This window comes from Bombus pascuorum, chromosome 9 (assembly GCF_905332965.1).
Source record: "Bombus pascuorum chromosome 9, iyBomPasc1.1, whole genome shotgun sequence".
Classification (NCBI taxonomy): domain Eukaryota; kingdom Metazoa; phylum Arthropoda; class Insecta; order Hymenoptera; family Apidae; genus Bombus; species Bombus pascuorum.
In genome coordinates this window covers 5148587-5175598 of record NC_083496.1, presented here as the reverse complement: position 1 = coordinate 5175598, position 27012 = coordinate 5148587, and the positions used below count along the sequence as shown (strand labels likewise).

The 27012-nt window shown below is 45.8% G+C and overlaps 1 protein-coding gene across 1 annotated transcript in view; it reads right to left on the bottom strand.

Annotated features, from left to right (window-relative positions):
• Nucleotides 1-7643: 7643 nt before the first annotated feature.
• The window catches only part of LOC132910431 (homeobox protein OTX2-like), a 33540-nt gene continuing 14171 nt past the window's right edge, over nucleotides 7644-27012 (bottom strand). The window contains exons 2-4 of the mRNA XM_060966122.1: nucleotides 20796-21243; nucleotides 13519-13673; nucleotides 7644-10367 (exon numbers count right to left, since the gene is read on the bottom strand). Coding sequence (XP_060822105.1) covers nucleotides 9681-10367; nucleotides 13519-13673; nucleotides 20796-21021 — 1068 coding nt within the window. The 5' untranslated portion in view covers nucleotides 21022-21243 and the 3' untranslated portion in view covers nucleotides 7644-9680. The remainder of the gene's footprint in view (nucleotides 10368-13518; nucleotides 13674-20795; nucleotides 21244-27012) is intronic.

The window sequence follows — 27012 nt, the reverse complement described above, 5'->3', positions numbered from 1 at the left end:
TTGAAGTCAAACCGGGACTAACGAGTTTTTGATCGGCGCCGTCCGTGTCGGTCTATAGACACGACGGCATCGGTACCGTCCATCTATGCCTACCTGCTTCTCGATCTCTTCGCCTTTGTCCACGGCCTCTTCCTGTTTCCATTGTCCAAGAAATCCGGCATTCCGCCGAACGGGAAGAAGATTTCCTTCGAACAAAGCGAGACCGACTCTCTCGACCTTTCTTCCTGTTCCTTTCTGTGCGATGGCAGTCGACTCCTCGGACTTGGACTAAACAAACGGTTACACCGCGAACGTTAAACCGTGCACAGGACTCCGTCGATGAAGGTGAAGGAGAGTACGACGTGGCGATTAATCGTCGTTGCTGAAGTTGCAGTCGCCGAACGAGCGGAGAACGTCTGCCGGGAGGAGCGAAGCCTTCGAAAGGACGATGCAAGGGGTCAGAAAAAAATCGCACGGTGCTGATTGAACGGAGAAGAGCAGCGATCCATTTTGCAGGGTATACCGTCCAGATTTCCCGTGGGAGTTTAACACGGCGTAGGGAAAACGACGGCGAGGGAAGAGACGGGACTTGGACTATTAGCGATCACAAATAGGCTATTACGGTCCCATTAATACAGCGCAACGACGAGACGTGCGTTGGTCGAAACACGAACCGCGGATACCAGACTTCCATCAAACCCGCGATCTTCCTCCCTCTCTCGTCTCTCTCCTTGTCCATCTAGTCTCTAGCTACTCTCCCCAGACGGCGGTACTTCTCTGTTTTTACCACCAACCTATGGTATAGGGTTTCCACGAGCCCCAGAGACCGGTAATCCGAGATTCACTTTGTGCGTAAGGTTCCGCGTGCACGTAAGCCGAGGGCATGCTCTCGTATGCACGCGTCGCGACGCCCTACTCGCGTCATCTCGCAGTCCACGGACTCTGGCCGTTCTGCGCGTGTTTAGATCGTTCGATGGAGAAAAGCAAAGAAAAAAAGAAGAAAAAAGAAAAAAGAGAATAAAAAGATAAGGCCGAGAGAGAAATATCATTTGAAATACCATCGACCCACGGAGCAGGGCAATGGCCTGGAGCGTAATCAAAGACAATGAAAAGAAGGGAAATTCTCGGGAAAGAATGTGGAGAGGGACGTTAATTTAAAGCAAATAGAAGAGCGGAAGCGCGCGCGGAGAGGCGAAACGCTGAAAGGAGCAGCAAACGAGGCGAGAATAAACGTAAGCTCGGCTAATCGACTAGGCAGCCGCGGAGAGCCCGTGCCACGTGCCGACTGGCAAACGTTCCGGTGGCAAACACCGCGACGTTGTTAGCCCAGTTAGTCAACATCGGCGCCTCGGATGTTAAGCCGATCCGTTGTAGCACCGACCAACTCATCCCCGATGTCTCCCTTTCCTGCGAAACGCGCACACGTCCGGCCACCCCATACTCTCGGCGGGGTGTGCGGCTGCTTAAATTTTAACGGATCGTCGGAACAGCTTCTGAGAGCGGCCGGACGAAAGATCTCCTCGCGAAAAACACGCGAAACACAACGAAGATCCGTCGAGAAACAAACTCTGGGACAGAAATTTCTTCGGGGATTCTGTTTTGGCAACGCGTTCGAGTTCGCTGGCGTTAAGCTCGTTTGCGCGCTAGAGTCGATTCCTCGACTTTTAACTCGACGCTAAAAGGTTTCCCGCGATCGTCCTTAGAATCGGGTGCCGCGGGTAATTAAGCGGAATTCCGAGCGAACTTTCGGAAGAACGACCGACTCGATCGGTCGTGAAAGCTTAGGCGTGGTAGGAAGTTTGGCCTTTATCGAGTAATGGCAACCGTAATGCTGTTCCTTGCGAACGCTGAAGATAGATTCGCTCGACATCTTTCTTCGCAACGGCGATCAACAGGGCAAGAAGCTAAACGATTGGTTAAACGTTCGATAAGCAGTCTACGTTGTACATAGACACCGCAAATCCTTTGCAATTCGTACCAAAGCGCCAATCAGTCGAACCGGATTTGGCTCTCTTCCGTCTAATCCCGCATTCACGCAGAAACAATACCGGGAGCAGCGGAGTAGCGCGTGCCGCTCATTAGTACCGATCAATGACTCGATCGGACCGAAACGATAAAGCTGTATCGGGGTTCCCTGTATCTCCCTTGCTCGGAGCACGGAGGTTCGAAACAGCGACGCGGATGTAGTTTAACGGAGCAACGTCTTGGAGATGTTGTGCGCGTCTAGCTTCGCCTCTTCCTATCACTGCAAACGGGGACCCTTGACGAAGGGTTGCCGTTGAAGGGCGAACGAAGGCTGGCCGGAATCTTCTCGGTCGTAGAGAGGAACGTAAAGAGGAACCGAGAGCAACAGCGCCAGTAGCAGCAGAAGTAGTAGGTGGAGGAGACAGAGAAGGCGGAGAAGGAGGAAGAGGGTGGTGGCGGTGGTCGTGAGGGGCAGCAATCGGGTGGTGAAGAACCGGAGGAAGGTAGAGTGCTGCAAGGGCAAGGGGCCAGGGGAAAGCAGGCCGTGCGGCGAGGAGCAGGGTGAACGGGGGTTGTAAGCGGCTTACGCCCGCCGAGCGGAGAGCGACTCCTCGCTAATTATTTATAGGACCCTCTCCCGGCTCTCTCTTCTCGTGCACGGAAGATCCTTTGCCGAGAGGAGTTCTCTTCCATCTTTCTTCATCCTCTTTCCTCTCTCTTCCTCCATCTTTGATCTTTTCCTCTTTTCCGTCTCCCTCTACCCTCGCTTCTCTCTCTCTCTCTGTCTCTCTCTCTCACTCTCTCGGTCTTTCCCCGTTTCTTTTCCACCGTCCCTTCTTTCTATACTCTTCTGCGTTCTCTGTGCAACCAAGTTATATGTACACGGTCCTTTTTACGCTGCCGAGGACTGTCCTCGGGTTCTTTAAAATGGGAAAGGTTTGATCGTCGGAGGGTGAAGCACCGTTCTTCCTCAACCCCCGACTTAGCTGTCCTAAAAACTGCAAAAATATTGAACGGCGAGCCCAATTTTTACGATAGATAGAAAAACTCCGTCTCCTGCGACGAAAAAACGGAACCGAAGGTGCGTGCATCCTCGCAACGTATTCGTCGAAAACCTTCATGGCGTATTGACCGAGTAACGTCTCGGGCTGTCCATTGTTTCAAGGTAATTTATGGCACGTAAAAAATTCTCAGGTAGTACATGACATTTCGTTCAGGTGAGAATATCTGACAGGCGTATCGAATCTTGCGGTAAACCTGTTCATAATTACAATTTTTGTAGGACTCGTAGGTTGACAGAAAATCGCAGGTACTCGTAAAGCTTGTGCCTATTACTAGCCGTTAGGACGCAGTGAAAGAGCGTCGATAGAATCTCCACGTGTGTCCGACGCTATAGCGGCGGAAACCAACTGTCCATTTTTTAGGATTACCTGTAGATGCTTCTCGCGCAAGCTACGTGTGTACGACCGGGAAGCGTAGCGCGAGAGAAAGAGATCCGCTGGGAGAATCGAGCAGAAAGCAGATAGGGGGACGGATAGAGTAAAAAGGTGTGTTGGTTACTTGGAAGCATGCCGAATGTTTGGACAGAGGGAGCTTAACAATGCATTCGCGCCCCTTGACTTCCTGCCGGAGCTTCTGATCCCTCGGTCCGGCCGGCCAGCGTAATTGGGTCGAACGAGCCACGATTCCACTAAAAAACTTCCCGCTCGACTTCGTACGCGATCGGCTGATTCGACTTTCTCCTTCTCTGAGGATCGATCGACAGCACTAGAAAGTTCATATTCGGAGGAACTCTAGCAGAAGGTCTGAGATTCCTCGAAGGTTCTGCTATCGGAAAACCAAGTCCGAGATTTGTATTTAAAGATAACAATGGACGTACCTGAATGGAAACGGTAACCGTTATGACAACGGTAGGTTGTAAGCTGTCGAGAGAACTACCACAACCGTCAGTAAACGGCGTTAACCCTTTGCCATACTTTTACGAGTCCGAGTCGTGATGAGAATTTTCAACCACGCCTGGATATCACGAGTCGGGCTCGTGGTCTAATTTCATGTCAAACGTGAATATCACGAGTGTCGCTCGTAGTCTTAATCTCGGGCCCTGTACGAATGTATCATCGGTACGATCAATTTCAAGTTCCGACACTCTGCCTCCGTCGCTTCGGCTCTTCTGCTGACCTAATCGGGCGCAACGTTTGGTCCCGAATTCTTCCGAGTTAAATGGCGTGGCAAGGGCTTAATTAAGAAAGCAGTTGCATCGGTCAAAGTATGACGCAAGCGAATTTCTATGGGAAGAGAGCGCGGCGCGCGGCTCGAACGTGTGGAAAAAGATCAAAGCGAGAAAGTCGAGGCCACGGACGTTATACGATGCGCACCAACTAGCAGAGTCCTCCAATTGAATTTGCAGCGCGGCGCGATCTCGATTCGTCGCTGATTCGATTTCATCGAGTTTAAAACGACCGCTTATAGAGCATTAAGCAATCCTCAAAGTGGGAACGAGAAATCTAGTTACGAGAGCGCGAGCTGGCCTCTTTGATCCAGCCGCTTCCCCTCCTTCGTTTTCTCTCCTTCTCTGTCTATCCTTTCTCTAACCCCGTCTCTCCTCGTCCCTCTCAACCACCCCAACCGCTTCTTTCTCTCGTTAGAATATTGCCAATCGGGGAAATTCCCCTTCGGACTTTACGGCCTTCCAGATTGCGTGAAAATTTCATCCGCCAACATGATCCTCTTCATCGGTGAGATCGATCTTTCCGCTCTTCGTTTCGCCGTAAGTAAATTAATTTTTTATAAAAAAAAAAAAGAAAAAAAAATAATTAATCGATCGGCCCGGTAAGAATCGCATCGTTGGTGGCTGTCGTCCGTTGCATAGGACGTCGCGATAATTGCCAACGTTCTCTGCACGATATACGAGCCGGGATTTCGAAGCAACGGGATACTTGCCGCGGCGAGACGTCGTCGAATTAACGAATAAATTCGCGCAAAATTATTAAACCGATTCTCATCGATGCATTATTTATACGGCTTGCCGTCGCCGGACCCGTCCACGTTGCTCGCGATCGGATGATATATGGGGAAGCAGTTGTAAATGGAGTTGCCGGAACATTTAACGCGTAACTTTTCGCAAACGCCGTACATAATGTATGATTTACTCGCGTGTCAACCTCCGTCGATGGAAGTGCTGCTGGGCGCAGGTGAAAAATGTAATACACGTAAATACTCGAGCACAAATGCCGGCCGATACGCATTTTCATCCGTGATCCCATTGAACTAAAAGAAAAACAAAAAATACAGGTCAAATGTCGACGAACACTCGTATAATCTCTCTTTTCGCGGATTTACCTCCGGGCTGTTTATCGCTTCCAACGAGTTCGAACGTTTAGGAATGAATAACGACGCGTTAGCATGGTCTAAAGGATATTCCATTTTCCGTAGACAGTTCCGAATGACATGGTCATGCTGTTCGACGTGCAATGGAAAGTGACAAAGACAGCGTTTATCGATCCCCGAGGTGACAAGGCTGGCTCGTAAATATATAACATAGAGGCAAAGCAGAGCCGTTAATTGTTGAGCATAATTTTGTTTCAGTGTTCTGGCTGGTAAGCAGTCGGTAAGGTCCGAAGGGTTTCCCTGGGTGAAAGTTCGCGTAACACCTGATATTCGAAAGTACATGAACCGTTGTGACAGGCCCTATTCTTCGACCAAGTTTCGGTAGGTGCGGCAGCAGAGTATAATGGGTATATTAAATTGACATAGACAGAGAGGCTGTAGGAAAACGGGTAAGAGAAGTTGGTTTGCAAGGATAGGTAGGTAAGTCGGGGCTTAGCCCGGTGACACAGTGAGCAGAACCAAGCCATGAAGCTTACGGCCGGCTCTGAGTTGTTATAATGGGATCCGGCTAAACGCAAGCCGATTTTAACTCTTCGCCGCAGCACTCGGCCAAGTTCAAGGCCATTGTCTTCAACATACTGAAAGTGAACGGTCGACGCTCGCAAACCCATCTAAAATGTCTCCAGAATATCTTTCTACAGGAGTTCAGTTAACTCGTGCGGAGAAAACCTCGAATAATTGTTTCGCACCGACGCTTCTTCCTTCGTCTTTTATCCCTTTCGTTCGCAGCCTGTCTACACTTGGACGCAATGCCACGCAGCGTTTCCCGTAATCTTAGAGCGACCGTTTGAATTTTATAGGAAACGGGTTCGGTAAGTCCGAAAGTTCGCATAGCGTCTCCGTTTTAAAAAAAAAACTTTTGCATCCCTTGGGCAGCTGTTCCGTTTCCGTATTTCTTAGCGAACGATTTCTGACACAAAGACGAGAAATCGGGCAAATTAAGCAAGCGTTTTGTAAATGTATTACTCTCGGCTAAAGATCAGAGTACGAGGAATCCAAGAACCACAAGAGGCTCAACGAACTCACGGTGGATTTGAAGCCGGTATGCGAGTAATTCTGTCGGGCATATAGCCTATGAATCGAGAATCTCTTTTAAAAGCAAAGTCGCGAAGGATTTGCACCGCGTCTGTGCAAAAGGGGCAAAGGATCCAGGCTACTACTTAGGTATACCGGCTGATTTGTTATAGCCCGTTAATTTGATGAGTTAGAAAGGGTGGCGGATTATGACGTCAAAAGGTAGACAGGTACGCGATCTGTCCAATTAGCCAGGCACAGGCTGACCTGGTGCTGCCTTCGGTTGCTTGGGGTTCTTTGTCCCCCGAGTTTAGGCCACTTACGAGATACGCCGCTTTTGCCACCCTTCTCTCTATTAACGACCAACATGCTCGTACGCTTCACCAAGCCGTATATATACCACGTAGTATACGCAACCTGGTACACCTGCGATCCTTTAATGGACCGTCTCTGAGCTCTATGCATACGCGAACCTCTCGATCAGCCTGTCTATCTAGCATCTCTCGCCCCTCTTACACGCTCGGAACTTTGCCCGATCGTATCAAAGAGAATACGGGACGTTCCACGATAATAAACGGTGCCACGATCAACCTCGTGCATCGACCGCCTCTCGTAACACGACTAATTACGCGCTGTACTCAGCGAATAGTCGTCGCTTTCGATTCGAAATAGGAACTTTGAGATAAGCGGAACGAGATTGGATGGTTTAGCGAAAGGACGAAAAAATGTTTGTTAGGGAAAGAAACGACAAACCGATATAAGGGATAAACGCCGACGGATATTAGCTGTTTCGATGTAATCTGGGCGCGTGAAACGCGAATTTCCGGGTAGAGGGCCGATAAATTGGTTACTTTACGTCGGCGAGCGAACGTTTTTTAATTTTGTGGAAAACAGGATAACATCGGAAAGAACATGCGACGCGTTTACGCAAATTGCACTCGCGATTACGACGACCACGAGTCTGTAATTAATAATGGCTTTTAATGGTTTGCGATCGATACGGCAGCCCACTCGAATAATGGGACGCGGGGCCGTTTTAATGTTAATTAATTTCAAGTGCATTAGCAAAATTACAGCCCGCGGCAGCGAGAACTTTCGCGCATCAATGTGATTAATAGAAGGCTGACTCGCGATCTATAAGCTGGTTGTGTCGAAAAGAAATAAGACGGGCCGCATCGAATCACACGGTGCGCGCAAACGTTACGTTAATTAGAGACGGACCGTGATTAATCGTGTCGCTGTGACACGAGGTCGCAACCGTTCATTATCGCGTGAACATGGTTAAATAAATCAACAAATTATTAATAATATGTGACGATTTATTTTTTGACGTAGTAAGATTCTCTTCTTACATGATAGAATAATCATGTACCTTATAAGTCTAATAATTATGTACAGCTGGCGTCGTATCGTTACAAAGTAACTTAACACTATACGCACAATGATCAATTACAGCTTACTGTCATTTTCTATTCTTAAATTTACTGATATCTCATTTTTTTTTTCTTTTTTTTTTATTTCAGTTAACTTTACGTTTCAACTCACGATAATATACATTAGGGCTGTATACGCGGAATATACAATAATAACTCGCAGATCGAGTCGTAACTGCAAGAAACGATCTATAATTTAATACCAGTTTCCCTTGTCACGAAATGGAACAGACGAAGTTGGATAGGTATGCCACTATCTAACACTCTCGAACCTTTTCGGCTTCGGTACACTCTCTAATACTAATAAAAAGTTACAATAAGAAAAAAGATAAAAAAAAGAAAGGAATAGAATAATTACAATAAGCGTATATAAGCTTATGAATCCAGAGATCAACGATCACGCACGATCTTCTCCCAGCTATCGCAATTGCACTATTTCGTTTCTCCCGACTGTTACTGCATTAGAAATTGAATGGAATGAGGAACCAAATGTTCCTACTACGATAGCCGTTTTACGATCGATCGCGAAACATCGTTGTCGATTCTTATATATTTATAATCTTGGGGATAACTCGAGCATCGATATATTCTCAGAGGCGATGAAATAATCGCGAAACAAGAAATTAAATTAATCGAAAACACATCCAAGAAAGCAATCAGAATGGAAGAAGGGAAATTTCACTCTCGCGTCAATTGTAAAAACGTTTGAATTTCGTTTCGGCTTCGAACGATCAAAATAAGAACACGCGTCGAATGGAATCGAGTTGAACGGGTCCAGATCAGATATTCTTTTCCATTTCCGATTGTAAATAGCTGCAAGAGAGTTCTGTGTTTGTGTTCTCGATCATCTGGTAGTCGGTTAATCACGATACAAGCAACGAGAAAAATTCAGATGATAATTAAACACCCTCTAGACCACTTAGATGTTTATCATTATTTATCTATTCTGACTACTCTTACTCGAGTCGTTCCCAAGTTAAAACTTCAATGAATATATACTACGGAAATCATGATGCTACACATCAATGTCCATCCATATTTATATCAACTATTGAAAGTTTAAGTCAGAAATAATTCATTTAGACACTTTTTTGTCTCCTAACACGCGGTAAAATTCAATGTCGAAAGTAAGAATCAATTACCGTGGACGTTTAATTATGATCAAACATACAATTAGACTATTACGATATTAATTTAAATTGTTCCCGAGGATTTTATTTCGCATTATAATCGGTACCATCCTCAACATTTCTTGAAAAGGAGCACCAGCTTCGAGAAGGTTCGAGAGAATACCGAAAGATCATAAAAAAAGGACGAAGATATCAGGAGTTTCTTTGTTTTATTCTACTCCTTCTCTACATCACTCCCGCAATGATAATCGTAAAAGCCAGTCGTACGAAGGATAAATTATATAAACCAGTTGTTGCATAGGTAAGGAAATTGAAAAACACTGATTGTAATTATCTCTATCTTCGTTAATTAATGTCTTACAAAATATAATTTATCCTTATTCGAATCTTCTCTTGTGGGACAGGAAAATGAACCATAACAGGATCCGCGCCTCTGTCAATCATTACCGAAATAGATGTCACCGCTTTGACGCGATTTATCATTATATTTCGGAAGCAATCGCTAGTAGACCGCGGATCTCTATGAAAATCTATACTTTGATAAAAAATGCATATTATTTTGAAACCTGGACAGAAATTTGCTTTGTCATTAAATAACAACAAATGAATTGTCTCATGTATATATATATATATATGTATATGTATATACCTTGCGTATTTGACATGTCACGATATCTGCATAAAGATTCGCGATCTAGTTATAAGTGGCAAAGGATTCAGTAGCTGTAGTTTCCTGAGTACGGTGAAAGATTCCAGAATTTCTACCAGGCCGCTATACCATCGCCTGATATTTCTGGTCAGATAGTACATAACCATCGGACTCTGACGAAGTGGCCATGTCGTTGCTGCCTGTTGGATTCAAATGATGACTGGTCAAGTGTGACATAGAGGACGTCAATGTCATGTTGTGGTGATACTGCGGATGGTAATTTCCTTGCGGGCTGTGATGCATGTGAGAGATCTGAGTTTGATAGTAATCGCCGCTGGTGTACGGATTCTGATAGGCATTGTAGGTCTGCCCAGCGTAACATTGGCTCGGGTTCACCGAGCCGGGTGACGATGAACTCCAAGCGAAACCGTATTCGCTGTGATGAAGTTGATTCATCGGTGGTGGATATGACGATGGCGGCAATTGACTCGCACCCGGAGTCAACGGCGGAGAAGGTGTAGTTAGAGCGCTGTTTGCTCCGCTTCCGCCGGTCGGCGTTACACCTAGACGCGGGTACGTCGACGTAGTCGATAAGAGAGGCGAATTCGGCCCGGGTGCCTCTTTGCCACGCGGTGGAGAAACCGGCGATGAGCGTCTACTAGTTGACGCTGACGAGCTCGTCGGCATCTTGTTGCTATTGCTACTATTGTTTTGGTTTTGATTCGATCTCGGCGATCCTTTTGAAGGCGAAGTCTGCTGTTGCTGTTGCAATTGCTGTCTGCATTTCGCACGACGATTCTTGAACCACACCTACGCAAAGCAGAAGATATTTGGATAGATATTTGGTTAAACAGAGTGTCTCGGAAACTTTGGAATATCTCGGATCGTCGATGAACGAACATCCTTTGAAGGGCGGCAAGGACGAACGCAGCCAGATCCTTTCGTGGGGAGTCTCCGAAGGTTTCGTAGAAACCAACTCGCCCGAGGGATCATGGAAAAGAAAAGGTATCCCGTCACGAGGGATGGAACCGTACAAATGGAGAGTTAATCGGTGCAATGGGAAAGTAATCGCGGGCGGACGGCCGTAACATTTCATTAAATCGCAACAATAACAACGGACTGGAGCAGGGGTAGTTGGAGGGCTTTTATACGCGTACGTGTGCTAGTTTTAGTGTACACGCTCGCGCTTTGCGTACGTGTGTCCCTCGAGATTCCCGTTACCGATGTTCGTCGGCACGCATGCGCCAATCGAACCATATCGAATACACTATAATTGCTATCATCGTGTTAGCGAAGGTGGAAAAATTCGCGAAAAATTCGTGAAAATGATGCAAAAAATTCGCGAAAATTTTGCGGAAAATGTGCTCGCAACATTGTAATAGTATGCATGCAAATAAGCAAATTCTTTAAACGAAATCGAAAAAGTGCGTAAATTCTCGTAAAAGAGCGAGGTCTTGCTTTCTCTTCTTTGCCGAGTTAGAGATAGGCGCGTTCCAAACACGGACAAAAAGTATCCCCCGGTAGGCCGCAAGTACGCGCACACGGACCCCCTTTCACTCCCCCTCATGCACCCTTCATAATCCCGGCACACAATGTGGCCAGGGGTGCGATCCTATGAATCTATGCCCGTGCCTTTAAAAGCAAGACCCGTCGTCATTGTTGTTATTATCGACAGCATTGTAACAGTTGTTGCGAAGAACACGACTCGCCGAAGCGAACAGGAGATTTCCAGTCGCCATGAATTTCGTGTTAGTTGGCTGAGTCGAGAACGAGGGAAGGATAGAGGCCTCGGTCTCGTCGAGTAGGGTTGAAAAGTTAAAATTAACGAAGCGTAAACAAATCAGAAATTGGAACGACCGCAACGCGTCAGAGATGTTACCGATAAAAGAGACTGTTTCGGGTTTTATCATTCGTCGAGGCAATAGACGGATCCTCGTTTCGCAGGCACATCGTTCGCAAATGGGGTGCGGAGATTCGAGACGCGTGAAACGTGGATATTGCGTATCAACCGTAAGAGAAATGATCCCTACGAGGAAGAGGAAGAGATGGATCTACGGGCGATGGGGAAAAAGAACGAGAGAGAAAACGCCCATTATCGCTCGATGTTTGCACAACGACACCCCCCGCCCCTCAGGAACAACACACGGCCGGAGCTAGCAGCTACCCCAAAAACCAACCAACAGGCCGTGGTGCCATCCGGAAGCCCTCAGGGGGCAACCACAGCCAGTTCTACTGTGTGTATCGACGGCTAGGTGTAAATTGCATCACCATCTGGTTAGCATCCAACGCGGAAAACCAACCCATTGGTCACGAGCTGGAGCAGCTGCGTTGACGTTTGATTATGACGAATATATTTTCTTATTTGCGCTATTAATGCGACATCGAAGCTGTTACGCGCCTATACACACACCGTGTTAGCAGAAACGCGAAACAACGTCCATCCGTCTGTTCAAAGACACGGATACCGCGTCAAACCGTAAGGGCACGAGAACGCTGGAATACTGCCTCGATAACGTTCGCGTGCGCGCCGATAACGACGCTTAGGAAAATTTTTAATTTATCGTACGAGCCGTTTCAAGATCCGGATATACATATTTTTTACGATAGTCAAGATTATCGTCGAGCAGAATTTAATACGTATAAATTTGTAAGGTAAACCTGTTCGCGAATACAAGTTTATCGTTTTTCCTGTCGGATACTACCGCTTCTGGAGCCGTAGGCTCTTCTCTTTTTCACCGAGAAAATAACGTTTTGACGCGTTCCTCGATCGTAAATGATGGACGAACGACCTGGCGCATTCAAACGTAGCAAACATCGCGCGCAGCTGTGTCGTTCACTCGCAGAGACGAGCGAATAGAAACTCGCGAGCGAGATAGAACGAAGGGCTATAATCCAGGAACAAATCAACTATATGTTGTGTTCCATACATCGTGCTTCTGTGTTCCTCTATCTATATACACCTCTATCCCATGTCGAGCTCTGTCTCTGTCTATGTCTCTCTCTCTCTCTCTCTCTCTCTTCTCCTTCTCCTTCTCCTTCTCCATTGGAAACTTTTAGATCCACACACCCCTCGACCTCTACTCCTCCCCTCCTTCTCTTATCCACCTCTCTTTTTCCCCTTGGATATTATTCGTTCACGTGGGTACGCCTCTACAATGTACATGGTGCACACGTGTGCTCCCGTGACGTACGTGCAGTTGCGCCTTCATTCACCAGGGGCTTAACTTCGCGTGGAAACTCCGCTAGACGGAATTTCCTTGCTTTGTCCTACATCTCGCGATGGCGGTCGTTGGTACCGCCGAGTAGCGAGATTACTTTACGCGTCGCCCCATCGAATTCGATGACACGTAACTTATCCCCATATTTTATAAGATACACGCTACGACGCTCTGCCGAGTTCACGTTTTCCAATCGAATCAGAAACACGCGTTGGTGATTAAACAATGGCGATAAATCGGAGCACCGATACATGTAGCGACGTATGGCGATCCCAACGGCAGAAAGGAAAGAGGAGGAGAGACGCGCCGGGGGATTCGCGAGCTCTAATATTCCCGTCACGATCGTGACTTCGGGATATCCCGCCACGAAATAAAGATGTTACGAGGACCGCAATAAAAGCGTCAACGAGCTCGTCGGCACATCTATCAATGTACAGCCACGACCGGGACAATGGCGAAACCGGAGGGGCGTAGAGCGCGACGCCACGTTGTGTAAATACCTTAAATCTCGTCCACGCTTGCCGAAGCACGGAACACTCTCGTTCCCTCTTCCTCTTCTACTCGTTGCTATCGTCCGCCGAGATCGTACTTGTTCCTCGTGACTCGTAACTTATACGCGACGGATAAATCGCGACTAGTTTCTCGACTCGGCTAGGTCGATTTCCACGTTCGCTGACAACCACGCTTTTCCTGTAACCCTCGCGATGAGGAGGGGACAAGGAAAATATATTTAACCAACTTACCTGCACTCGTGATTCAGGCAAGTTAATTTTCAGCGCAACCTCTTCGCGCATAAAGATGTCCGGGTATCGTGTTTTAGTAAAAAGTCCCTCTAACACGTCCAATTGCGCTCTGGTAAAGGTTGTCCTTTCTCGGCGTTGTTTACGTTGATTCATTCCTGAAATAGAAGTAAAACGATCACAACAGTAGCGAATATTACACGCAGTTCAAGTATTTGACGCGATCGGTAAGAATCGTGCGCTAAAAAGGTAGATTGGAAACGCTTGTCGAAAGGACGAAGATGAGTCGCGAGGCTGTTCAACCGGGGTAGGGTAAGGCATCAGTACCGCAGGCCGGAGGACAGAAAAGGGGGTGGCACAGAGGGGTGTAAGCGTTGCGAGGTCGCGATAGCGTAATTTTGAACAGTTCCCCGCTACGACCCACCCTCCTCTACCTTCCTCGTGCCATCGAGCCTCGCTTGGCTCGTTCCGGGACCCACGTAATCCGCTTATGAGGGGGTCACAGGGGGTGGCGAAGGGAGGAGGACGGGGGACAAGTCAGGACGGCGGAACGGGGACCGAGGAGGGGTGGGGTACACCCCGGAATACACGACCATCCAGAGGACCAAAGTCGCGGTTCGTTCCCAGCTGCCTCTCTGAAAACGATGGTATCCAACACGCCAACGTACAACGTTCCAACCAATAAAAAGAAGAGGCTGGAAAACTGCGCTTCGCCCAGTGTCTCTCGGTTGGAAGTTGAATCGTAAAGTCGAGAAAGGAATGGTAGATACCAAGCCTGAAAGGATCGTCCGATGCCCCGCGATCGACCAAACTCAGTTTTTTAAGACTCGACTTCGTAAACCTCTGCTACGAATCACAACGTGCTCCCGTCTCTCTGCTCTTGAAGTCGTCGCTCGTAAACCGATTGTTCGATCGAAAGTTGCGAGTTTTGTCTGTGCGATCGTGCCAGCGTGTAAAGTCAACCGTGGCGAATTCGAACAACGAAGTCGCGACATCGTACACGTAAAAAGAGAAAGCATCGGAGGCATCAGCGGGCGAAAGAGAAGAACGCGAAAGAGAGAGGTGAAGAAAGAAGAGGAAGAAGAGGAGAGAGGAATTAAAAGCAACAGCTCCTACCGCGAAAACAAGTTGGAAGAGTGGTTTACGACGAGAAGAGGAGGCAAGCGTGAGGAAGACATTGTACGCATCGTACATTTGCATGTTTCTCCTCTTTAAATGCTTTAACGCTGCAACCACGCAACGAAGTTGAAAGTAACAATTATGTAACGAACGCGTGTTTGGATACGCAACGATCAACAGAGTCGACCAAGTAACTCGAAAGAGGAAAGAATCAGAAGAAACGGAAGCGCGAAGGGCATCGTCGATGAAAAGCGACAGCGAAGCGAACCATCTCGAGAGGGGAGTGGTGCGTGAGCTCTAAGAGGGCATCGGTTGTATCGGTCGTATCTTTCGCGCCTGACCCTGCAACTGTTCCTTTAAGCTAAGAACGATATGTAACAACAAGACGTCGAAGTAAAGGATGATGACGATGACGCCAACGATGATGCATACACGCGATCGAATGGCTAACGAACTGGTCGAGTGGGCTATCAGCGTGGTAGCCAGGTAGATCGTCGAGAAAGATTGCGCCGGGCACAATGTAAAATTCCATGCCGGTTGGCTACCGTCGCAACGATGGCCACGACACGCCCGCGATCATTGAATCTATGATCCGTATCTGCTGTTCCGTTGGGTGTGCGGCACGGCGCGGATCGGAGCAACGGAGGTTGGACCGAAGGGATGAGACTCCTGGCGAAAGAGAGGAGAACAGATCCAGCGAGAGGATGCTTGATTGTCGAGTGGGCGTTAGCGCTACCGTTAACGACGGCCTTTGCCGGCTATACATCGGTCCATGTGAAAGCCAGGCCCTTATCCAGCAACGAGACAATGGAATTCCGATTATGGTCTTCCGCCTGCTTCTACACGGCGTCGAGTGGGCGCGAGGGAAAGCCCTTCGTTTGCTTGAATTCTACGCGAGCACAGATTCGAAACTCGAGCGTCGAGATCCTCCATCGCGCTTGATCTACGGTTTCATCGACTGTACATCTTTCGCTGTTCGCCGTCAAAAATCCTGCCACGAACGCGAAATTGGACGCGAAAGTTTTTCGACGGGAGGGATGGTAAATTCGAATAGGCCGGTTCGCCGAAAAGCGGCTAGCTAAGCAGCTCTAATGGGACGGCAAACACCCGCTGCGTCCTGAAGTATGATTCGATTTATTATCGTCAGCGCGAGACGAAACCTGGGGTTGATACAAGGGTTGCTTTGGCTCATTGGCCCACAACAGGATCAGACGCCACCCTAATAGCAAATTCGTTTTCTGTTTATTGGATTCTTCCTTCCCTCGGCACAGGGTTTCGTGTTTCGAGATCTCGAGCGGAATGGAATCCGTGGAAGTCAATGAACCGATAACAAAATTTTACAGTAATTTGTCTCGCCCGGTGGAATACCATCGGAACACGCCAGGTACCGAATGAAAATGCTTTCCGATCGATCCAGCTTTTCCTCGAACATACAGCACGATCGTTCGGCGTCGTATCTAATAAGAGATTACACAGAGTAACGAAAGGCTACTAATTAATCGCAACCTGTGAATTTAACGAATTACCCTCGCCGTACTCGGGCACAGTATACGCACGTTGTGAGTCGACCGTATGAATTACACGACCGGTGCTTACTTATCTATCCACGATACCATCTAAAACTATGCATGCGATGAAATATGGCGCGTCTAGGGGACGCGGCGGCGTGATTATGCTTAACGTAGAATTTCCCTAGGCGTTTGTCTCGAGATTGCGTATGCGCGTACGTTATTGAATAATAAATACCCAAGATAAGACGAGACGCTGTTACTTCGGGATGCTTATCGAATTAAAAAATGCTAATTAATATCAATTACATCGCTCGATCCGGAGAATCGAATACAAAATCTCGTCGTAATTATTGGATAAATTAAGTGGCTACCACGAGACCACTCATTCGTCAAGACCGTTATGATCGGGGAGAATCATAAATTACTCGCGAACATGGAGAAATCGGAAGGGAATCGGAGGAAATTAGCCGAGTGCGACAAACTCGTTTCACGAGCAAGCGGTTACTTTGCTATTCATAGAGGGCAAGATGCGACGGTAGCAAAATTCCAAATCGGTGAATGATCAAGAGGGATGACCGACGAATATCGAAGGAAAGTGAATACGCTCGAGAAGGGAATCGAAAATTAATTAAAAGCTAAAATGCGAACAGGACGCTAGACGGCGTAGAACGTAGGCGGAGGGATGGATTATTCAGGGGACCGTGGGATGATAGCACGTGCCACTGCCGATGAGAGACGGAATTCTAAAAGGCCATCAGTTACGAAAACATTTGGCCGACTTTGCGTTTACAGCATGACCTCCGTGAAATCGCTGCATAAAGCAGATAACCGCATCCGACTGATTTGCCTTTCGTGCCTACGAAGTCGTAATATCCTCGTCAAACGGGAGCATATTCGAGACAAAAGTTCGATATCGGGAAAAGAACGTGCAAAGTTATCGAAAACGGAGCATCTGGGCTCGAGAAGACCACACAAAGTTTCGACGGAACGAACGGAACGAAACGCGTGTGGCCTTCGCTCCTAGTCGTTCTTACTTGGTAATCTAGCAGAGACGAGCATAAGTAAGTAACGAAATACCAACACACATCCGGGACAAGCGAATAATCGGATAAGCTTCGTGTTACCATCTACCAACCGATAGCTTTTTCATTCGCTTCCTCTTCTGTTCTACCTACTTATCGTCGGGGTAACTTATCTAGCGATTTGAAAAGTGTATCAAAACGAAAATAGCGGAGAACCGATCGATGGAACTAGATATTAGAAATCGACGATGGTCCGACCTTTGTCCACCGACCTGCGCGATACCAAGTTCCAGAGAATAGAAACAAGAAGCAGAAGCGGAGAAGAGACCGACGTATCGATATCGTTGTACGTGATATTTCACTCAGACTCGAGTGTTTATCCTACAATTAGGACCTGGACCCGTATTTAGATCCCTCTATCGAAGACGATACCATCCGCCTACTCAATTTACTCGCGACACGCGTCAAACGACGCGAATCGTTTCGTATTTGATCGACGATTTCTCTCTTACGCGCGTGCTTGTTTAGCTCGATATTTTGTGGCCACTTCGTAACGACGATAGAGGCACGTGTTCCCGCCACGTGCCACGCTTAACCTGACGTCTAATTGAGTGATTCGAAACTCTATCGAACTGGCAGCAGTCTCCCAGACGAAAGATTAAACCATCATGCTGCTATAAATTTTAAAGATCAATCCGACCGACGAGTTTACGCTGAAGAAACTTTCGAACTCTTGTTTCCCGGTTCCCATTCGATTATATCCCGACGTGGAATTGAAATCGGAGGCGTGGATGTCTGTTTACGCGTGCCGATGCCACCGAGAGGCGGAGGAAGTTAAGTGGACGGGCAATTTCTCTGCGACAACAAATAGTAGTCGTCGAATGAGAAAAGGGAGAGGCATGTGACGCGATTCCCACGTACCCGGTGGCTCCTGCAGCGTCCCTGTACATTGTACATCGGGGAGAAACCTCGGCGCGTTAACGACAACGTTTCGACACCCCACCTTTTTGGCACCCTTCGTTCCGCTCGGAGCTACTACTTTTTTTTTTTCTTCGTCCCGCCCTGACCCCACGCCTGATTGCATAATAAAACAAATATCGTCGTTCGACGCCGTCCAAACATTCTTCGAGCGCGCTACGAAACACCCAACACGGACTGTCTCTTTTCGCGCACGCGACGAATACGTAGTTTCGCGCGTGGCCACAACCACGCTCTAACCTTAACATTCTATCCCGGTTCCTTGCCACTCCTTCGCGTAGCTCAAGGTTGCAGACGGTCGTTTAGCAAGATTCATTTCCATTTTAATTTTTCATTTCCCACCGAGAGAACGAACGTTCCAGCTCGTACATTATGTATTCGGCGAATAAAAAGAAACTCGATTTCTCGTCGGAGGCGGGTGGAAGGACGAAGACCGTGAATTTACACTTGCGGGCGGTTCGTAAGATCCTTGGCAAGTATTCGATATTACGATCGATGAAATAATCCCAAGTCCGTCACGACGAACGGCGATGAATTTAACGGACGCGATCAAACTGTAATATTTAGTTTTTAATTGATAAAGGAACGATAAAAAGGGGGAAACGCGTCTCTTCGGCGCGGGTCACCGATTCGCTCGTTTCTCGCAGCCGCGAGCCTTGTTTCTACCCTGGACTCTCCCGATTGCCTCTTTCGCACGAACGCGTATATAGACAGAGGGACACTCAGTTCGTTCCTCTCTCGTTCCACGGCTTTTCGTGTAGCGGATACGCCTACAACGGATAGGCGGCTGGACGCGGGTACGTACGGACCTAACGGACAGATCCGTGTTTCCATGGAAACCCACCTATCTGCGTTGGTTGGACCTATACTGCCTGCTGCCACCCTGATAAGCGGCTTACTCTCATGGTTCTCTCTGCTCTTCTTCGCTGGGGCATTCCAGCCCCTTCCTCCTACCCTCTTGCCGCGACTCGAATCCCTCTGCTCTCCCTTCCTCTCACTCTCTCTTTCTCTTTCGTTACTCCGTACCCCTTTCAAACCACCGTGAAAAAGACGAAGGCGAAAAAGAGAAAAGTACGCCAATTCCGCGTCCACGTATATTCTTCGACGCGTCGGAGCGCGAAAGAAAAATGAGAACGTTCGTGCGTCTAATTGAAATATGCTCCGCCTTTAAACGTTCTGTTTCGATGCGACGAAAATCATCGCGAGTCGTTTCCATCGACGATCCACGTAAGAAACGATCGAACTTCCACGAGAATGCGAATTTACAATTTCTATCGCGCTTGGACTAGGTATTGCGTTGGATTGAAAGCCGATACGCGAAATTGACGAAGAATTTATTTGACTCGGGACTCGCGATATACGAGGAATTTTGAAATGAAAAATTCGGCCGATGCCTTAAAGGCAACGTTACGAAGAAATGCAGTCGAGCGCTTGCCACAGAATGGTGCACGTTGACTATAGTTAAGAAGCCCTGAGTTTACTTTGGCCTCATAGGGCTTCAGTCGATGCATCGATTTGCATGGCAATCAATAATGGCTAGTACGGCGGACAGACCAAATACTTTTACTAGGAGATAACAGGCCGTATGATACGCGAAATATAAGAAACGAACAATGGGATCGAGAGAGTAAAAGTTGGGTAAACGATAGGAAATGTTTGCAGCTACCAAAGCCTGCATCGAATAACCGTTTAATCGTATCGAGTCCTCGGGATCCTTTCGCGATCGAACGAATGCTCCTTTTACGCCTTAAAAATGAAAAAAAGAAATGTGAAGAAAGAATGATTTTAAAGAATATGCAAACCTCGTAAATCGTACTTGAAATTTGAAAGAAAACGAAGCTGTTGAGACGATAAAAGAAAGAAAGAAAGAAAGGAAGAACTATAGGCTCCTATATTTTCTACTTTCCTAAAATGGAAAAGGTAGCAAGCAAAATGGTGCCGATGTCTATTTCGTTCGTCAAACTAGAACCGAAGTAACTATGATTTAACCTCGGGGAAAGGGGAAACGATGGAATTCGATTTTTCAAGAAAAGTGTTTGAACGAGAACAGCCAACGCCACCTGTAACGACTCTGTCTTAACACTTACCTGTGTCAAATTATCAACATTCCTTCTTTCTATTACCTATCGCAACCATTCAACGATTCAAACGCTTGTGAGAAATAACAGCGCCAATACGGATCGCGATTCGAACGCGACATTAATAATTAACGGTATTATAGCGCCACTATGAACATACGCAAATTGTAAAGCGGTGATCGCGTGCCTCTGGTAATTAACCGCGATATCTATGGGTAGAATACAGAGTTTTAGGAATCGCTACAAGATTTGAATCGTCTCGCGTTAGATTAATCTCTTTGGTATTTAGATGCGATCATGTGGAGAATGTTTCAACGACCGATTACGATCGTTAATTAATTCAGATTATCTCGATCGTGTAATTTTATCGTACAGTTTGCTATTGCGATCAATGTTTCGTCGTGCAATATTATCTTTTTGTAATAAAGTCAATAATTTGCTATCGCTTTGTTGTATCGTTGTAAGAATAATAATATGTAAATATGAAGTAAACATGCAAATGTATAACGTAAAGAGTAATATCGATCTCTGATAGTTTATGCGAATAGAAAGATGAATTAAAAAGAACTAACCTTGTGGGAAGGCAGCTAGTCCATGCTCCAAGGGATGAGGATGTGGATGACCGTGAGTGGCGAGTGCGAACGGCGATGGTAGACCTGGGTGAGGGGCTCCTGGATGCGGGTGAGAATGCGGATGGGGATGGGTACCGACTCCCATTGCTGGATGACCGTGGGGATGGTACTGAGGACTACTGGTCGGAGCGCAAGTGGCGCCGGTAGCCTTCAGGTACCCCGCCATGTAACCCGCGAGGCAAGCCAGTTCACCCGCCACTGCGGCTCTCGTATCAGAATGCCTTAACTGTTGATTTACTCCCTCTGTCGTCAACCACAAGTTTTCTTCACGGTGATTATTCTCACTCAATTGCGAAGGTAACTTCTCGTTGTTGCCAGATATTCCAGGTGTCGGTTCTTGCGGCGCCGACACGTTTTGTCCACTATTGTAGCCTTCGTATACCTCCAGCTATAACGATAATTATGCCGCATTACAGTCCATTCTTCGTTGAAGCCGTCTTTCGTTAATACTTTAAACATAGAGCCAACTATGGATTTGTCTTGTTTCTTTATAATCGAAGTTATCACATTTTTGTCAATAATCAATTGCCCTTTATACGCACATTTCTCTTGAAGGCGTATCGTGAGTGTACGAACGTGTGTAAGTTGCCGACGGTAACTCGTGTCGTGCTCGATTACAATAAGGAAATTAGCATTCTTTTTGTGTTCTACATGTATTGCTGCGAACGACAATTTTCCACAAGATAGACACGTACTACGCGTGGAGCTATGCCCTTCTTTTTAATGCAAAGAAATACCGAGTCACTGAATCGATACTTCAATGTTCTTAATTTGTAAACTTTTTCCAAAGTATATCCGTTACGTTAAAATATATCCCATTAAAATGTATTTAGTGCGACGTTTAATGTAGTAACGTGTTAGGTATCACTCACTGGAAATTGATTATGTTGCCACATTTACGAAAATCCAAAGTGTGCTCGTATTGTCCTATAGTCATTTTATACCACACCACAGAATGTAAACTATTCTTTTGTACTGTCTGATAACACACGAAATATAAAATATATTGTATCGTGAAATAATCTACTTTTGACACCAATCGGTCGCCGACGTTGTTCGTTTCTATATTAGAATGCACGTTAGAATTAACCACTGCTCTAGCACAAGTACAGAGAGATACTGCGCGCCTTGTAGAAATATTCAACTGGACTGCCGGCTAAACCCCTCGCTGTCCCACAGTAGTTAACCAGATTCTACCTGGATCCCTTCCATCGGTCTCCACCCTCAAAAATAAGGGTAGGGATTTCGGAGCGGGCCCGGCAAGAGTGGGACTATTCGTACTTATGGCCTGACCAGAACTTTTCTCAGGGCTAAGGAAGTGCGAAAACTGCGAAGACGAAGTGACTAATCATAGTTTCTTACCACTATTCTACGAGCTTCGATTTCTTCCCTTGTAACTTAAACAATCCTAGCATAGCAAATAGCATGGAAAATGACTATCGTCGCAACATAATTTACACGAAGTGTTGAGAAATGTATAACAGCTTGCATTCGTATGAAGTGGATTACTAAACGAGGAGGTTCTGTGAAGCTAATAGGAGGAGAGAAACACGTATACGACGATGAAACATGAAATAACGACGCGTGCTAAACCGGAAGGAAACGAAGGGAAGTGGGGCACATGCTAAAAAGGCGGCTTATCCGAAAAACTTAACTTCCCACTAGACGCTAAACGGCTAAATAAACTTCCAAGTTTTTATCCAGTCGACGGACCATGGACAGAGGGAGATACGATGTGTCAGAAAAAGATGAAACACGGAGAGGAGAGGAGAGGAGAGAAGGATGATGCACGATGGTAGGTATGTTTACACGAGGGCATTATGGCGGATAATGTTTGTTATAGGCGTCTATGCTCTAGAGCCAGGAGAGGCGAGACTATCCGACGTTAAAAGGCCAGCCTGGTCGATCCGCTTACGGCGGATGAGGCTCAAATTGAGTGAGAGATAGTGAACTCTAGTGCAACTCGTTGCACGAGCATCACACATGTCTCGATGCGCATACCATGCATATTTATATACAAGTAACTTCACAATTTATAGCATATCGCGTAATAACTTCGTTGATAAGCCAGCGTGTCAAGTAGGAATCGATATCATAATATGAAAACAGTATAAAGCATCGTTTGCTAATATTTTATCGCGTGCCACTGTACTATTATGTACCGACGAATCCTTATGAAAAATCCTTCATTTCACGTTCTATACTCGTAGAAACGTATGTTAAAGTGGAACAATAAATAATCTTATTACGTTAAACGACAGGTTCGTATGTAAGTGTAAAACCAACGAGTTTTAATGTTACACCTGTAAATAAGAAATTAAGTAAAATAAGAAATTAAAAAAATAGTATATTGTAAACGAATGTAATATAAATAAAAATATAGTATAAATAAATAAAGTATTTTTACTAGCACGCTCGTGGAGAAATGATTAAAATGGAATTCAAAAATATCTAACAACTATGTCCTGCGAATAAAATGTTCAGAGGCATTGTCGAATCAGGTGTCTGCAATGAAAATATATATTTTTTTACCTGTACCGCAAATACACCTTACTATTACCAAAGAATTAATAAGACTGTACGTAGCAGACCCTTTTCTTAACCCGCAAACAGCATGACGGGATTACCGTTTGTAAGAAACTCTGTATAACGGTAATTTCTGTGGCTCAGAGGAATATCCGGGGAAAACCCTGCAGGAATTGTCTATTTCATTCTGAACATTGTCTGCTAACGCTTTTTGTCTATAAACTATGCTCGGCACACTGTATACCAGTGACCGATCTTCAAGAATACATACTGTTAACGCCGTTGTATACCTGAGAACTTGAGCTTTAACAGAATATGGGACATATGGTTCCTATTCTTGCCCATTATTACCCCCTTTTACCTGGTTTTATCTATTCTTACCCATTCTTAAACATTCTACCGTATACCACAATTACATTCTCATCTAAATTTTTCCAATTAGCAAAATAATGAACAGAGTTTGAGAAATTATTTGAAAGATTGTTCCGGTCGTATCCGTTCCTATTGTATACTAGCAATTATATTAATATAGTTAATAATATTTAAATATTTTCAAATTTATTTGACAATATTATTTATATAGTTTGTTACTACAAATGCGCTTAATGTCACCGACATTGGCGATAATCGTCGATAATTCTCTAATCTCTTAAATAGGATCTATTATAGGAAACATTAACTTTCTTTGAAACACGTTAAGAACAATTATATCTCTGACGAACGAAAGGAATAACCAAATTGATAGCTAGTAATGCGTTGCAGCTATCTCATTAGACAAACCGTAGCAGTAGGCATTCAAAATTTCGCGGGAAAATAGAAATACGAAAAATGGCCGCCGTGTGATGCAATCCGCTACGTGCATAGTTACGTTCGTTAGTTTTTGCGACATTTTCGTTAAGAGATCGTGTTTCGTGTGGTTTTCTCGTATTAACGATGATTAACGAAGTGAAACAAAAGAAGGCACGAGTCTTGAATGTTCATCGTAATATGGATTATTAGAAGCAAACGATCTCCGAACCCCTGATATCATCACGTTATTGTATTGTATACAAGGTAAGTAAACATAGACACTCGAAAATAACAAAATACCATGCAGAAATTAATACACCATCAAAACACCAGTCAAAACATGACAGTAATACTCGCAAATATGTAAATACTGAGAAAAAATGAGAACGACCATAGTAAATAATGATCGTGACATTCGTAGGATGTTATTATGCTGCCGGCTGAGATATAATAATTACATATATATGTACATATCGCGTTCTACATATGCTACGCGTGCAATCCGAATCGATTCGCGTAACCTTCGTCATCTTTACAATCGGAAATTGACTCGTCTATGGATGATCGAGTATAGTGGCGATATAGTTGAATGATAGGAAAAAAGGATGACACGATATGACTTACGAGAAAAAGATAGGTTACATAGACAAGTTTGCGCAAGCCTCGCCGAGCGAAAAGAAGAAGGGTCGACTAGGTAAAAAATCTATATAAAGGTGAAAAGAGGAAAACCGGATGGGGTGGTTGGCTTGAAAAGTAAAGCAGGAGAAACGGGAGAGAAAGAGGGCGGCGTGTATCGAGTTTGCGCGTTTTATTCCTCCTCCTATGTTCAGGCTCCGCCCTGATGTTTTCACTCCTCCAGCTTCCCCATTCGCCCTTCGATCCCTCCTAGACCACAAGGGATCGTACTTTGTCGTCATTTCGTATCGAAATTTTAGTATCTAGATGACGGTATTCGCATCATGGAATCGAATCAGTCTTGACGCGATGGGTTTACCTTAGTTTAGAACACACTCGATTCGTTCTCTTTTCCTTTTCTATGCTTTTTCAATCGATCTCATCTTTCGTTTGTAAAAGGGAAAGAATATATACACCGTGAAAAGATCTTGTTTTATGGTTGCAATAAAAAATTATATTGGGGTGCACGAATATTTACTCGAATACTGTTCCAACAGTAGGGTCTAACTCATTTCTCAGGCTCATTGCGTTACCCACAATTATGGTAAAGCTGGTTACTATAGGAAAACTAATTTCGTTGGTATTGCGAATTTACCGAAGTTTTATAATTTAATTGCAGTATTGCTTGTACTTTGTTCGTTACTGCAACCTTCGCACCTTCGATGATGAAATACCATGTAACGTTTAATTTGGTATCCATGAAAATTTATGGTTATGGTGAATTTTGTAACTGCTTCTCGAGAAGAAAACTTCACGATTGACTTCGCTAGTAGCTCGTTTCGAATTTCACGACTCGCTACCGGTATTAGAAGTATATGTAATACGATTGATTATAAAGTATTTCTACGATTTAAGGAAGCGTAGAATTAGCGAACAACGAGATGCAGATTAACCAATGGCGTCGTCCAGAAAAATTGAAGCAATCGTCAACGGCTAATCAATTTTTATAGCTGCATCGAAAACACCTTGCGTTTAGATTCGATATGTAAAAAGCTTGCCCGCGTGGCATGCTTCATCGACATCATTACTTTCACTGGAATTCCAATGGCGTTCGCGTAACCGGTTTATAAACACGCGGATTTCTTCGATGCGCCCATCCTGCGTCGTTCTTTGGCACCGAATTCCACTCATATACCTATATCAATCGTTCGACACCGAGTTACGTGGAGGGAGAGAGTCGGTCGAGTTCATTGTAGCTATGGAAAATAAGTGGCGTATAAGCACGTGGACGTAGCGCGCGATCGCATTCTTCACCGGCACACTCTAACTCGAGGGAAAAATAAAAATCGCAAACCCGCTGATAGCCGGACTATGTTTTTTCGGTTGGTCGGTATAAAAAATGCGACTCCTCTCGGCTTTGTCGTCGTCGTAATACCGTCGTGGAGCCAAGATCTTCCTCGCTCTCTTTTATCCCATTTGTTGGTGCATGTTGGTCGTGCTACCTTCTTCTCCCACACAGTGTCTTCGCAGAGGCACGTAAGCGGCGGTAAATAATAAATGATCTGCGTCGGTGCGAGGCCGCACACGGACGGTTCATGGATAGCATGGAGACAACACACGCACAGAACGTTAAATACAGTTGCGTATTTACGACGGCTTGTGGGAAAGAGAGATGGGGCCGATCGGTCGCGTCGGCTCGCGGGATCCCAGCGGAAGAGTAAAAACCACGAGAGAACCACGGTGGAAGGGGGCCAGGCTTCCTCGACGAATTTATAGAGGAGAAATTAGGAGGTTTATAGAAGCTGTGCGCGGTAGCTAACCGTAGATCATCATTAGAGGACCAACTGGGCTGCTATGTACGGATACATATATGCCGTAGCAGCACATATTTACCAGCGTGCCACGGCACACCGACGCGCGTTCCACTCCGCTCCGATCCGCCGCTTCAACCTTCGCTTCTACCGAACTGCTTGCCTTTTCACTGCGTGTGCCTCACCGGTCAAGTTCCACTGTAAGGGGGCAAATATTTTTCTTCGATGCGTTTCGCCATGGAACCCGACCACCGGATATTTCTGAAATATGCTTTTTAGAACGTGTGGAAAAAATCCCCGGCCTTCTAAAACGTAGCTTCGTTATCCAACATTCTTTTCAACGTTAGCCACTACGTCACGCCACTATATATCATAAGCCGGAGCAATCGGCATCGTAAGTACAGGATATTTGAGTC